Raw genomic sequence first — 14,997 nt, forward strand, 5'->3', positions numbered from 1 at the left:
TCTAAAAAACCTGATTGGGAAAAGGCTGAGATTTTTGTTGAGCAGCTTAGAGTTTTTTATGATGTAATGCTGCGAGTTAGTGCAAGCTCGCATCTAATTGTGCATACGACATTTCATGATGTCGTAACAATGGAGAAAAACATCAACAGCCTATTCCTTGAACTTGAGATGGCAAATGGTTCCAATACAGAAAAGGTGTTAACCGATATAGCTGTCAATATGAGATATGGGTTCTTAAAATACTATGCCAGCTTTCAAGAATTGAACCACTTGGTTATTGTCGGACTTGTACTCGATGCAAGGTTCAAGCTTAGGAATTACACACATTCCTTGAAGGAAGAGGGTTTGGATGATATTGATGTGCAACACAGAACCAATGAGATTAAATCTCAATTGATGGCACTCTACGATAAGGTACAACTCTAAGTTTGTGATTTTACACTTTGTTTCGTTTCTGTTAGTGTTTTTACTTTTCAGCTTTTTGTGTCTAAGTTTGCTCTAAGTAATAATGCATTAATTTATGTCTCATTGCTTCTTAGTATGTACCAATAGTAGATGGTGGCAGACATATGCGCAGGCATCCAATCCCTACAAGTTCAGGCAGCACAATCATTAGTAGCCAAAGTAATTCTAGGAAAGGTGTGAGGGGTCAGATGCTAAACAATTGAAAAAATGTGGTCCAAGAGAGTGATGAGGTTGTCATGGCACATGAAGTAGATCAGTATTTAAATGCCCCCCTTGAATTTGTTGATGAAGAGGAAGAAGATTTCAATATATTGTGTTGGTGGAAGATAAATGGTCCTAAGTTCCCTATTTTGGTAGCAATAGCAAGAGATGTAATTGCCATTCAAACATTCACAATAGCATCAGAGTCTTCTTTTAGCACTGGAGGCAGAGTGATTGATGCATTTAGGAGTTCATTGACTCCTAAATCATCGGAGGGTTTAATCTGCATGCAAAATTGGTTGTTAGGAGATAATATTGCTCAAGTGGAAGATGAGGATCCTTCCATTGAAAACACTGAGTTCTACGAACAAGCTAAATCAGGTACTTGATCAGTTTGCATTTTAATTTTTTTTCTGTGTTCTTACCAATGTTTGAACAACTTTGAATGCTTACTTTTATTTTTCTGGTGTTTGGTTAGATCATGAGAGCACTACCTCAAGCAAAAACAGACGTCCAACAATCCCAAAAGCAAAGGGGAAGGGAAATGCTGCTGTGGTAAATCTCGACTAATTCATTTATGAGGTTATGAGTTTCATCATTTGTATTTTAAGACTTTAAGTGTTTTAATGTTTCATTGTGTTGATCGGAGTTGTATAACTTAATAGTTTCAAACTTTAAAATTTCTGTAATTCAGTTTGTGACTTTGTGTATTTCTGTTAAGACTTTAAACTTTCATCTTATTTCATAATCTATGTTGTTGTTATTGACTTTAAACTTATCTGCAGAATTTTGTTGTTAATATGGAATACTAGAAATCTGGAATTGGACATTGTTATAACGTTATCTGCAGAATTGGAAAGGGTTGTGTTCTGTTGTGTTTTAGACTTAATGTTGTTGTGTTGTGTTCTAGATTTTGAGTTGGTAATGGTTACTTTGTTACTAGTTTGTTATTCAGTTTTAGAATTGGTAATGGTTGTGTTGTGTTTTAGACTTTGAGTTGGTAATGGTTACTTTGTTACTTTGTTAATGTTGTTTGATTTGCACTTCTGCATTGTTATCTGCACTTCTGTAGAATTTTGTTTTGATTTGTGAAGTTGATTAGTTATTTAGTTTCACTATTGTGAACTTGTTAACTTTCATTGATTTCCTGATTTGTCATTTGTGAAGTTGATTTGTGAAGTTGATGTTTTAAATTTTAATAATGTGATTTAATATATGATTAAATACTGCTTACTCCCTATACTTATAGGGTTTCATCATTTCAATCCATGACCTTCGAATTTCACCTAAAAAGTCCCTGAACTCCCGATTTCCTCCCAACTGGTCCCTGCCGTCAAGCATCCGTCAAAGACTCATTTATCTTGCTGACGTGGCAGTCGTTCCCCACCCCCCTAAAAAGTCTATTATAACCTCACTTACTTTTTTTTTCTAATTAATTTTATTCTCTTTTTTTTTCTTTTTCTTTTTCTTTCTTTTTTTTCTTTTTACCTCTTCTTCTTCCAAAAACATACCCAGTTCTCTCTTCATCTCTAGACCTTCGACGATGCCAACGTCAGCCAAAACGGCGACGTTTCCGACCGCGCCGCCTTTCTTGCTCTCCGCTCCGCACCAGACCCCGAAAGCTTACTGGTTTTCCTTCCCCTAGCAACACCAGATCTGAGCTCCGACCTCGCCGCCCTTCTTGCTCTCCTCTCCGCCGTAGGGGTCTGTTCCAGCATTGGACCTCCCCAAGCTCAAGCAGTTCAACCTCGAGAATCTACGTGTAATCGCCGAGTCACCAGATCAACGCCACAGCGATCACCGAGTCGCTGCAGATTTCCATTGATCTCTCGAGGCTCATCCTCGATCCCCTAGCGTCAAGGCTCAGTCAATTGAAATTGAACAAAAAACCCCAAAATTGCAATCTTGAACCCAGCCTTGAACAACCACAAGAAGAAGAAGAGGAGCCCCAAAACAATGAAGATCCGATGAAGGAAGACGCCTCCTCTATCAGCCCTTCTACCATCTTTTGTATTGAGCTCAAGCAGCCCAGGTCCGATTTGCTCCATAAGATCAGTGTCCCTGAGCTTTGTCGCAATTTTAGGTAAATTTCATGAAATCAAGATCAAATTTTTGGGTTTATGTTAGTTTTGGGGTACACATTTTGATTGGAATTGGGTCCGGTGTGGTTTGGAATGAAGAAAGTGATGGAACTGTACTCGATTGAGCTCACTAAGTTGTGAATGAATAGAGAAAAAATTGAATTGAATTAGGTGAGGTTGGTATTCGGTATTTGTGATTATATGGAAAGTGTTGACGTAATTAAAATTGCATGCAAGCAATTATAGTTCTTAATCATTGAACATGGTTCTTCTGCAGTGAACAAAATTCGGGATCTAGTGATGATTCTAGTCATGGGTATGCATATTCTCGGTCCAGCGAGAAAATGCTGGAGGATGAGAGATTCCGGATAATAGAGGGTCTTATAACTAGACGGAGATAAACAGAGGAGAGGAGAGACGTGGAAGAAGAAGAGGTAAAAAAAAAAAAAAAGAGAGAAAACAAAATTAATTTAAAAAAAAAGAGTAAGTGAGGGTATAATAGACTTTTTAGGGGGGAAACAACAACCACGTCGGCAAGATACCAGAGTCTTTGACGGATGCTTAACAGCAGGGACCAATTGGGAGGAAATTGGGAGTTGACTTGATGCATAAACTCTCACAAGCGTATGAATCGTGTCAAGATAGGGAAGTATTAAGCCAAAAATTATCGTACCACGGGGATTAGTGGCTAACCCACAATCCTTGGGTAGTCGGAACTAAAGTCACTAAGCAAATAAAGAAAAATAAAACAAATAAAAATGTTAATCTAAGGCACCAAGCCTTAGCAATGCTCGGCCTTAGTTTTCACCAAAGCCTAATCAAATCTAAGAGCCTAGTGGTGGATATGCACAAATGAGTGGAAGAGTTCAATTTTTGGGAGTGGATTTTAACTTAACACAAAGTAATGAAATGTAAAGCAATAAAAATAAAAATGAAATGTAAACAGAAAAAATGAGAATGTCGAGTGCTAGGGAGGCTCCTTCACCCAAATCTCATGTGTTGGAAGCTAACCTAATGTAGATGCAAATTTTCTACTTTGGCTGTAGTCGTATCCAAGGCGATTCAAGGCTCAGGGACCGAAATTCATTTTCATTATACTCCTACTCCAGTTCAAGGGTCGTAGGAACTCACTTGACATGAATTAGAGCCGGTTTAAGGGTCACTAAGTCACATCAAGAGGCCTAGAGATCGAGAAATTAGACTATTAAGTGACCCACCCTCGCAATCACGCAACGGGTGTAAATCACCATGCTTATAACCCGTCAAATATGAAATTGAGGGTTTCTAGCTTAGAAATTAGAGGTGGCCAAGCCTCTAACTTCGTCCTAGACATGCTCAAAATACACACCTTAGAGTTGACTAGGGATGACATTTGTACCCATTGGGTATTACCCACCCAATAATAATTCGCGGGTAATACCCATCAAATAATTTGCGGGTATGGGTATTTACCCACCCATTTCTAAATGGGTAAAACTCATACCCACCCATTTACCCATTTTCAATTTGGGCAGTTTTTTTTATATTTTTTTTAAGGACTTTAGCCTATTAAAAGCTGGGATTTTTTTGTTTTTTTTTTAATACTTGCTACTTTTTTTTTTTTTTTTTTTTTGACAAATACTTATTACTACTTTATTGTTTTTCTTTAATCTTAATATTTCTAGTTTTCTACCACTACAAACATTCACCCGTTTTCAATATGGGCAATTTTTTTTATATTTATTTATAATTTTTTTTCGTTATACTTGCTTCAAACATCTACCACTACATTATTGTTTTTTTTTATCTGAATATTTCTACTTTAGTGTTAAGTTAGTAAATAACTTCAATGATTAGAAGAAAAAAATTACAAAATGAGAATTCTAATATCTAAATCCTATATACTAAAATAAAGGTGAAGAGTGTGCTCTTCCTCTGGGTGTATCAATGTCGCCATGCATCCTCTGAAGTAGAGTAAGATCATCATCAATATCATGGCAAGACTCCTCATCAACATCAACATCAACATCAACATCAACATCAACATCATCCTCTAATGTGCTAGGAGCATCTCGTATCTCACTCCAGATTTCCTGTTCTGACCTATCTTCACTCAAATAATCATAACTTGCTCTAGAAGAATCGAAATTGAGATCCGTAAAATTATGCAGAAAGTAGACATCCGTAGCTTTCCATGAATATAAGGCTCATTATCTGATTCGATCTGAGAATTTCCCAGTAATTCGGAAAAGTTAGAAGTTCTGCACAGGCAGATTCTGGGACTTGGAATTGCACATTGCCTTTCAATCCTAGTTAGCTCAATTTAGCTTCTTTTCTTCTTTCTACGGAACAAACCTACAAAAACACTAAAAGATGTAAATAAATCATAAATAAAGAGAACTAAACATAAATATTAAGATTAAGAGGCATAGAAATATAGGATAATATGAGCACATCACTTCTCTGATGGTAGAAATTTAAGACCATGCAGGTTTTAAGGGTCTGATGGTTTAAGAGTCTTGTTCATTAGACTTGCTTCTCTTGTATTCTTAAGTAACTAGGTGTTTGATGCAATCAAGATAATGACTTCGGAAAACTTATTCGAAACCCCAGTATCAACACCTTCTAATTGACATAGTAAAGTAAAGCTTACTCAAACAATAAGCCGCCAATCGATTGAGTTAACAATATTGGCTTTAGGATTGATCCACTTTTGGGTTGGGGGAGCTTAATCAAATTGGAGGGGTTGAGACCTCGATCGCCTCTGTTTCTATTTCTAAATGCCTCTGAGACGACTGAATCAAATTGGGGGAGAATGATAACGATGAGAGAGATGACAATGAGAGGGATATCAATTCGCTTTAGGGTTTACGTGCCTCCCATGTGACTTCTACCTTTACTACGTCGCCCAACTCATCAACCCGTAACGTTGCCTAACCCATCCTTTAAACCATGGTTGGCGTGATGCTCACTTGCCGGATTTTACTATGGTCCATGTTCACCGCGGTCCACATAAGTCTCTGTCCTGTTTGAATAATAGGTCAAGCATAGCAAAAGCAAATGTGATGGGTCAGTTCTTGCTCTCTGACTCTCAGTACTAGAGAACCTTCTTCTTATACATTCTTTTATCAATGCCACCTTTGAAGTTTATATAATAAGCCCTTCCAAAGTAAATCTCACCATAGTTAGCTGGAAATGAAGTTTAGTTGAGTTATTTTTAATGTAAGGACTAAAGTCCTAAACCAAGGCTAAACAGGTGGAGAATGAGCCTATGTCAAGCTAACAATTATAAAACTTACTTGCCTCCTTCTAAGAGCAACTCCAACAGATTCTCTATATTTTGATTTTTCTCTACTTTAGGGAAAAATAAGCCTCTTTTGCTCCAACAGATTCCCTATAACTATCCATATTTTAGGGAAAGTGAGGAAAGAGAAAACCAAATTCCCTATATTTACAGCAAACTCTAAAATTTTAAGGAAGAATATGGAGATTTTAGAGATTGTTGTAAAGTAGGGAATCTGTTGGAATTGGAGAAGAAAAAGAGGCTAAAGCTTTGACTTTTGCTTCTCTATAATACAAAAATTATAGAGAAACTGTTGGAGTTGCTCTTAGTAGCTATGTTTCTCCTAACAAGAACTTGCATGTCGAAGCCAAAACAATTCTTTTTTAGTGTCACTATTCTCAACATAATTTTTAATTGTAGGGTGTGTTTAGATTTATGCTAGATTCATATAGCAACACCCATAGAATAGATATGTAAAGTTCAATATAAACTTCTTATTTATTATTATTATTATTTTTTTTTTGTTTGCACTTTCAATAATAGTATAAAATTGTACTAATTTACAGAATTGCACTAATCGTAGAATCCGAGTAGGACTCGATTGAAGTGCACTTCCCGCCAAACGTCCAAAACCCTAAATGCTCTTGCATTTGTCCCTTTCCTTAAACCCTGACTCGTGTGATATAAAAGCACAGCCACCCGCTCTCTCTCTCCCTCTCCCACACAACAACAAAACACAAAACACAAAACTCAAAACTCAAAACTCAAAACTCAAAACCCTCCATAAACCCTAGCCAACCACAAGCCACCGCTGCTGCCATGGACCCAAAAGCCGTGAAATCGGACCTGGTCCTCATCCTCGACTACGGCTCCCAATACACCCACCTCATCACCCGCCGCATCCGATCCCTCTCCGTCTTCTCCCTCACCATCTCCGGCACCAGCCCCCTCAAAACCATCACCGACCTCAACCCCACCGTCGTCATCCTCTCCGGCGGGCCCCACTCCGTCCACACCGACGACTCCCCCAGCTTCCCGCCCGGCTTCACCGAGTGGGCCGAGGCCCACGGCGTCTTCGTCCTCGGAATCTGCTACGGCCTGCAGCTGATTGTGCAGCGGCTCGGCGGGGTGGTTAGGGTTGGGGAGAAGCAGGAGTATGGCAAGATGGAGATTGTGGTGGAGAGCAATTCCGGGATTTTCGGGTCCAACAGGGTTGGGGACAGGCAGGTGGTGTGGATGAGCCATGGGGATGAGGTGGCCAAGCTGCCCCAGGGGTTCCGGGTGGTGGCGCAGAGCCAGCAGGGAGTGGTGGCCGCCATCGAAAGCCCCGAAAGGAGGTTCTATGGGCTGCAGTACCACCCTGAGGTATTATTTCATTGGATTTGTTATCATGTGCTTTCAACATTTTTGTTATGTATGTTGCTGAATTGGACTTTGATAGAACCCGCAATGTTTGCTATGACTTTGGTATCTAGTATATATGAATGTTTTTTGGTTCCTGTTTCAAATTGTGTCACCTTCTGTGTGTTATAATGTGATTGGAAATGAATGTTAGCAGTTGCTCTAGTGTTAACTGTTTGTTTGCTTTTAAGTTTTCCTTGATCAACTGTTATTGGCAATTATAACTGCTTCAGTGAATGAGATTCGGAAATCCTGTGTAGGTGACCCATTCGCCAGGAGGGATGGAGACACTTCGATACTTCCTGTTTGATGTTTGTGGAGTCAGTGCAGGATGGAAGATGGAAAATGTAATGGAGGAAGAAATAAAAGTGATAAATAGCACAGTAGCGCCTGAAGATCACGTCATATGTGCATTATCAGGAGGTGTTGATTCCACAGTGGCCGCAACTCTTGTTCATAAGGCTATTGGTGATAGGCTTCATTGTATCTTTGTCGACAATGGTTTGTTGAGGTGAATAAGAGCTAGGAGTTTAACTGACTTGGAAAGTGATTAATTTATTATTATTATTATTATTATTATCATCATTTTTTTATGTGTTGCAGGCTTCACTTGTGTCTCTTATGCTTCCCTAATAGTAATTTCTTCTCTCATGTAGATATAAGGAGCAAGAACGTGTGATGGAAACCTTTGAGAAGGATCTTCATTTGCCTGTCACTTGTGTGGATGCCTCAGAACAATTTCTTAGTAAGCTTAAAGGTGTTGTTGATCCTGAGGTGAAAAGGAAAATAATAGGAAAAGAGTTCATCTGCATTTTTGATGATTTTGCGCATGAACTCGAGAAAAAATTTGGTAGGAAACCTTCTTACTTAGTCCAAGGTACCCTGTATCCGGATGTGATTGAATCTTGTCCACCGCCTGGAAGCGGAAGGGCTCATTCCCACACAATCAAGAGCCATCATAATGTTGGCGGGCTTCCCAAGGACATGAAATTGAAGCTTATTGAACCACTTAAACTTCTATTCAAGGATGAGGTTTTAGCTCTCAGCTTCCTACTATCTTGCATGTATCACGCATTAATCTTCTGTTGGTAGAGTGCTGATTATTGATTTTGCATCTTGTTAGGTTCGCCAATTGGGGAAGATCTTGAATGTTCCTCTGGGATTCCTAAAGCGCCATCCATTTCCTGGGCCTGGCCTTGCCGTAAGAGTTTTGGGTGATGTAACTGCAGGCAATGCTTTAGAAGTCCTCCGCCAGGTATATATGTTTGTCCATGGAGTTAAATCCGTGACTACTTTGGTTTTCTTGGAATTAAATTAACATTTGCTGAAACCTAATTCTTTCCAGGTTGACGAGATATTTATACAATCAATCAAAGATGCTGGCTTATATGATGAAATTTGGCAAGCATTTGCAGTGTTTCTGCCTGTAAGATCAGTTGGAGTTCAAGGTGATCAAAGGACACATTCTCATGTTGTTAGTCTTAGAGCTGTAACAAGTCAAGATGGGATGACAGCCGAATGGTATGCCTCCATTTGTGCTACAAATTGTTGTCTTTTATGTTTTATCACCTTTATCTTGTTGCACTTGTTTGTTGGGCATATGCCGATTTGTGTCCTTTCTCTTAATATAGTAAAAAGTTAATAATCATATTGTTGTGATGAAATTTTCAGGTACTACTTTACACATGAGTTTTATGATGATGTGTCACGGAAGATTTGCAATAGTGTCCGTGGTGTGAACAGAGTAGTTTATGACATTACATCAAAGCCTCCTTCAACTATCGAGTGGGAATAGTGCCATTTTCCCCCAAATGCTTGAGCTCTGCAGCAGTGGTAGTGAAGTGATGTGGTCTACAGAAAGGAACTATTTTTCGATGGCAATTCCATAAACATATATATGGAAACATCATGATTAGAAACTATGTGTTACATTTCTTGTTGGTGATGGATTTGGACAGAAATGTGTGAACTTTGCTTACATTATTCAGTCATGTCATGGACCTATACTTGTCACTACAACGTCCGGTGTGGGGGTCTTTCAGAATGATGAAACCTCGCAGAACAAAACTACATGTGTCTGAAGTTTCTGAAATCTGACCCAAGCTTGTGGGAAAAAAATAAAAATAAAAAATACTCTGTCGAATACTAGTATTTCCAGCATAAAAAGTGATATAGGATCCCGAAACTGAAGAAAGAGAAAAGGAAAAGGGTGTTTACCCATTATTCCTGATGGCCACTGGTATAAACTAGTTACAAAGAACGCTAGTTCTTGGCTAAAATAGAAAAGAATACCGAAACTGGTATAAACAATACACGACATGTATTCTCTGCAACTTTTCTTTGTCTCTTATCTTCAACCTTTAGAATCTTAGCCACAATTTTACCAAGTGCATGTTACTTAATGAAAGTAGAATACTTTATGAGGAGATCAATTGAGCCGCCTATCCCAGGACGAATTATTACAAGATTATATTACAACAATTAAGATTATCCAGCATAATCTCTAAGAGTCTAAGATAAGCTTCGTAATTAAGATTATATTACAACAATTATGTGGTTTCTATCGAGAAGGAAAAAAACAGGTTGATCAAGGTACTACATATATGAGTACATTACATATAGCTGGAGATTAAAAAGGGAAAGGATTAAATCCAGCCTGAACTGCTTTTTCCAAGGGCGAAAAGAGTGGCTTGGGGAGGTTGCCCCACTCATACCAACCCCAACCATCACAGAAGTCTGGTTCAATATTCTGAGGCTGTTGATGATCTGCCAAGACTGCTCGCATAGAAATCACCACGTACTGGTATGGTTCGGCTTTGTCCAAGAACATGTTGTTTGTGACCGTTAGAAACTCTAACTTCTCAATGTCTAAACCAGTTTCTTCCTTCACTTCTCTTGTTGCGCACTCCTCAAAGCTCTCACCTGCAAGTACACAAATAAGTTATAGAACACGAATGCAGCCCGGTAAGAAATGGAAACGGCCGCAAAACATCAGTGTACTTGAGCAGCATTGGGAGAAAAGTAAATTCAATAATATAATGTTCTCATGCTCATAATAACCATCAGACACGCACAAGTGATCAAATTCATTTCTATACAAGAAAAGTTTCTACATCAGTTTAGCCAAATTTGATTTAATCATTTGATTGTTAAATTTGCAAGGCTTAGATAAATGAGGATATCCTTATTAGCCATTAGAACTGACAATTAAAGAGAAATGAAAGATATATATATAATCAAGTACCAAACTCGAGGTGTCCCCCAGGAAGGGAAAATGTGGAATCACCAAGAGATGAGCGGCGCCGTCCCAACAACACCTTGTTTCCTCTCAACAAGCACACCACAACTACCACTTTGGGCACCTTGCCTAGCATCGCAGCTTCAACCACCGTCTCGTTGACCATGTTTTATATCTTTCAACCACCGTACGTCTTGCTTTGAGTTTTACACTAAATTTGTCTGAATACCCTCAACCCGCAGTGACCTTATATAAGAAATGGAGTCCGTGTAGCTCTGATTTAGCCGGCAGCTTCTAATACCTGATCGATTTATCAGGTGCTGTGTTGTTTCGTTTAAATACTCTATGTTTCTCCATGCCATTCATATCAGGCATCCATTTCTTTAAGGTTTAATGATCGTACACGCCCCGGTGCTTCTAATCCCGTTCCCACGTACGTACAAACTACAAACTAATTAGTCAAAACTTACAGTTTCTTATCTGATAAGATATGTGTGTGTGTGTGTGTGTGTATTCTTCCATTATGCATATGCATATATATGTATTACCTTTTCGTTGCACGATTATATATGTATAATTCCCGTCCATTCATATATGCAATCGAGACTTAATCAACATGCACATGCTTCTATCAATATTGATTGAAGGACTTTATTTAAAATTGAATAAAGGCATGTGCTGGCGGGGAGCTGGCGACCGGAGGAAATCGATATTCTCGATCTCTTTGTAGGTGTTGTGTTTCGCCGTAATTAATTAAGGTCAAGAAAACGTTTAATATGTGCCCCCAAAATATGTTCATTATAAGTATTTTGGAGAGCAGATGTGTTTTCTCATTTCAATTCAGTTAAATTGAGCATTGATTTTAAAATTTTGAAGTCAACATTCTCAATTCCATGATATTTGACTTCCCATGATTCTCTCTACACATGACCACACAGTAGAAGATTTTATTTTCAGGCCGGAATGAGGAAGAGTATCGCACGTTGGAAGAAGACAGCATTATTAAGCTTTGAGAGATTAAAATAGAGCCTTTAAAAAAAAAAAAAAAGAGATTAAAATTAGAGTTGGTGTGGAAGGAGAAGGATCGAGAAAGAGAATGGGGTTGGAAACTTGGAATTGTTTGGAGCTAAGGAGGCACAATTTAATGAGAACACTAATTCCTTATATCGTAAGTATGCAAGGCACTCCCTCTAAAGATCAAATGGTATAGGTTAGCGTTTTTTTGGGCGCTGCATGACTATTGAAATATCTAACATCATGCCGGTTCAAATTACAACACTGTACGAAGTGGTGTTAGTTCAGTGGTTAGAGCACCCACTACCTATGTACGAAGTCATGGGTTCGAGTCACAGTTAATTTATCTTTTTTTTATTCTTTTTAACAAACTACAAAAAAATTCTTAATAAATTATCATTTCACTATTACATCTATAATATTTCAAATCATGCTCATGAAAACAAACTTTTATACATAAGGACAATTTGTTATTATGTTGCCAAGTGTTAGCAACACATTTACAATTGTACCCTTTAAATTATCATTTCGCTATTACATCTATAATATTTCAAATCATGCTCATAAAAACAAACTTTTACACATAAGGACAATTTGTTATTATGTTGCCAAATGTTAGCAACACATTTACAATTGTACCCTTTAAACGAAGAGATGGATATGTTTGTATTCTTGTCTTGGAGGATATGACATGAAAGGAATCAGCTGGTGCATGAGAAGAAGACGTACTCGTGCAATGCACAACAAGCATTTGTCTACACAGTGAGAAGCCTTAATGAATTTCGAGCAGCGAAGTCATCACGAGGACGTGGAGTAAAAGAGAAACGAAAGAAATGGAAACCTCCCTCGAATGGATGCATGAAGTTGAATACTGATGGTGCTTTTGTACCCGAAAAAAGAGCCGGAGGTGCCGGCGTCGTCATAAGAAACGACAAATAGAGAATCGCGGTGGGTAGACCCATTCCTCTATTTGGCCTTACCACTCCCAGACATGCCCAGATTGTAGCGATCTTAGCATTGGAGCAAGGATATCGATCTTCATCTTGAGTTCGAGTCGGATGTTCATGCTGTCATTAACGCTATTCAAGACAAAGAGATGAACTTGGCTACCGATGGGCACCTAATGGATGGGATCAAGACGCTAATGGGACGGTTTAATAATAAGTTGGATTGCTTGTCTGTTCCAAGAGACTAAAACAAATTGGCACATGAATTGGCAGGATCAGACCAACGGTGAAGCACGGTTTGAATTATACGTGGTCCGACTCTTTCGCTTCATGCATGGATTTTTGATCCCTTTCAATAAAATTACAATTCTAAAAAAAAATATTATATATATATATATCGTTTCTTAAAATATCTGACTCATTGTATTTCACCGTACATGTATTCCTCTATTTCAACCTTTAATAGGCACGGTAATAAAGAACAAAAAAATCCATAGCGGAATGGTTTTGGTCGTGAGTTAAACATATACGTACGATCAACTTAATTTATAAATAGAAGAAAGAAATGCTAGAAAGAAAAATTAGGTACGTAAGAACAACATTTTAGTCAAGGTAATAACACTTTAACAAAACCAGTTATAAGAAAGGGGCAAGCCAAACCCTACCCCTTCACAACCAATCTCACCCTCACTTACCCAGTCACCCACACTAAAGTCCACATCGATCACTCCTGAATGGTAATAAGAATGAAGCAAAATTATTGATCAAATCAATTTTAAGAAGTGTTTTCTCTTATAACAAATATTTGACAAAGGCCAGGGAGCTATTTGTTTTGATGCACGGTAGACACTGGAAAGTGATTATTACATCTATCATGTGATGTTCAAGAGCATGGTAAAAATTGCTTCTTGTGGTGTACTTCACTTCTATTTCATTGGTTTGATAAAAAATTTCTCACCAGATAGGGAGCTATTTTGCAAGCAAGATAAATAAGAATGGAAAACATAAAGGTCGTGATTAGTTATTTTATCAAAGTCTTCTAAATTTGTTTCTCTAACAAAATGTTGATAGGATGAGATATATCTAGGGCACGAAAAAGAACATCTTCCATATTCCAATGACATAGGTGCTTGGAAATTTTTGCCATCTGGACGCACGTTAATGTGCGTTGGGTGAGAGGTTTTGGGTAGTGATGGAATGGTTTTCTGACCGGTTAGGGAGAGGTGGTTGTAAGAGCAAGTCCACTGGTTGAGGTTGGCAAGTCAACTATTCACTGCTTTTTGCCTTTTATTTTCACCATCTAGATCAAAATGTCAAATACTGTTCACAAAAGGTCACCGAATGTCAGTTGGCAGGTCAAGAAGTTGACCCAGAAAGTGACCCAGACTGACCTTTTGTGAACAATATCTGACATTTTGATCTAGATGGTGGAAATGAAATGCAAAAAGCAGTGAATAATATTGACCTGTCAACCTCAACCGGTGAACTTGCTCTAACTCTGTTGATTTTGGTGGTTCACGGGTTCCTGCCCATTGGAGAGGTGTAGGGAGAGATGTTGTTCAGACTGCTGTTTCTTTCAACATCCCATCAATGCAACCAAGCTTGTCCCTATTAACCAAGCTTGTCCCTATTGGCAATGCCTATTAATTATTTTTACTACAATCAGGTCCGACCCTCCAAAGATTTTGACAGTCACAGTCGTGCAATATCATGTGTTGCACTATAAAAACTTTTAAAAATTATTTTATTCCTATATATGAACCCCCAAGCACTTGATAGGTAAGAGAGAAAAAAATAAACAGAAAGATGAATGTCCATGCGACTAGTATTTTAAATTTTTTTAATTGGTTAACGAAAAATAATTAACAATTTGTTAGATAAATAAATATATATATATAATAGGCCATAGATGTTAGGGTTTTTAATGGTTTTCAATGTGAGAAACTTAATGTCAATTTTGTGCCCTTTGATTGGATGCTGAGAGAATTTGGAACATCAAAACCCGATAAGCAGAGGGTGGTTATGATGATTGAATAGTCTGGGATTAAAGCTGCGAAGGTAGTTGTGCTAAATGAATTCGGGTGTGTTGATGGAGTAATTCTGGATACAGTGCTAAATAAATGAGGGAGATGATCTCACCGGGGCTGAGACTAGCTCAGGGGGCGCTCACAGAGGAAGGGGAATAGAGACTTAGCTCAGGGGCATAGAGATATAATTACTTTCTCAAGTTTGAGAGCGCATAAATGTGTATACACTTACAAAGGCGCAAGTTTTGGGTGAGTTGGAGACTTGGAGTTGAGCAGATGCTTTTTCATACAAAAGTACAGCATTTAAAATTTTTAACCATATTACTAGGAAGAAGAGAAGAAAGACGAAGGAAAATTAATG

General features: G+C 38.2%; 2 protein-coding genes across 2 annotated transcripts; one reads left to right on the forward strand and one right to left on the reverse strand.

Annotated features, from left to right (window-relative positions):
- The first annotated feature begins 6,718 nt into the window (after positions 1 to 6,718).
- On the forward strand, positions 6,719 to 9,429 carry LOC133743166 (uncharacterized). The gene is made up of 6 exons (XM_062170998.1): positions 6,719 to 7,374; positions 7,671 to 7,921; positions 8,067 to 8,442; positions 8,534 to 8,665; positions 8,756 to 8,931; positions 9,082 to 9,429. Exons 1-6 carry the CDS (start codon positions 6,829 to 6,831, stop codon positions 9,203 to 9,205), a joined length of 1,605 nt encoding a protein of 534 aa, XP_062026982.1. The 5' UTR covers positions 6,719 to 6,828; the 3' UTR covers positions 9,206 to 9,429.
- Positions 9,430 to 9,793: 364 nt separating this feature from the next.
- Positions 9,794 to 10,980, reverse strand: LOC133741938 (geranyl diphosphate phosphohydrolase-like). The gene is made up of 2 exons (XM_062169647.1): positions 10,655 to 10,980; positions 9,794 to 10,332 (listed from the first exon to the last, which is right to left on the reverse strand). Exons 1-2 carry the CDS (start codon positions 10,812 to 10,814, stop codon positions 10,040 to 10,042), a joined length of 453 nt encoding a protein of 150 aa, XP_062025631.1. The 5' UTR covers positions 10,815 to 10,980; the 3' UTR covers positions 9,794 to 10,039.
- Positions 10,981 to 14,997: the final 4,017 nt, after the last annotated feature.

This window comes from Rosa rugosa, chromosome 4, assembly GCF_958449725.1.
Source record: "Rosa rugosa chromosome 4, drRosRugo1.1, whole genome shotgun sequence".
NCBI classification, from domain to species: domain Eukaryota; kingdom Viridiplantae; phylum Streptophyta; class Magnoliopsida; order Rosales; family Rosaceae; genus Rosa; species Rosa rugosa.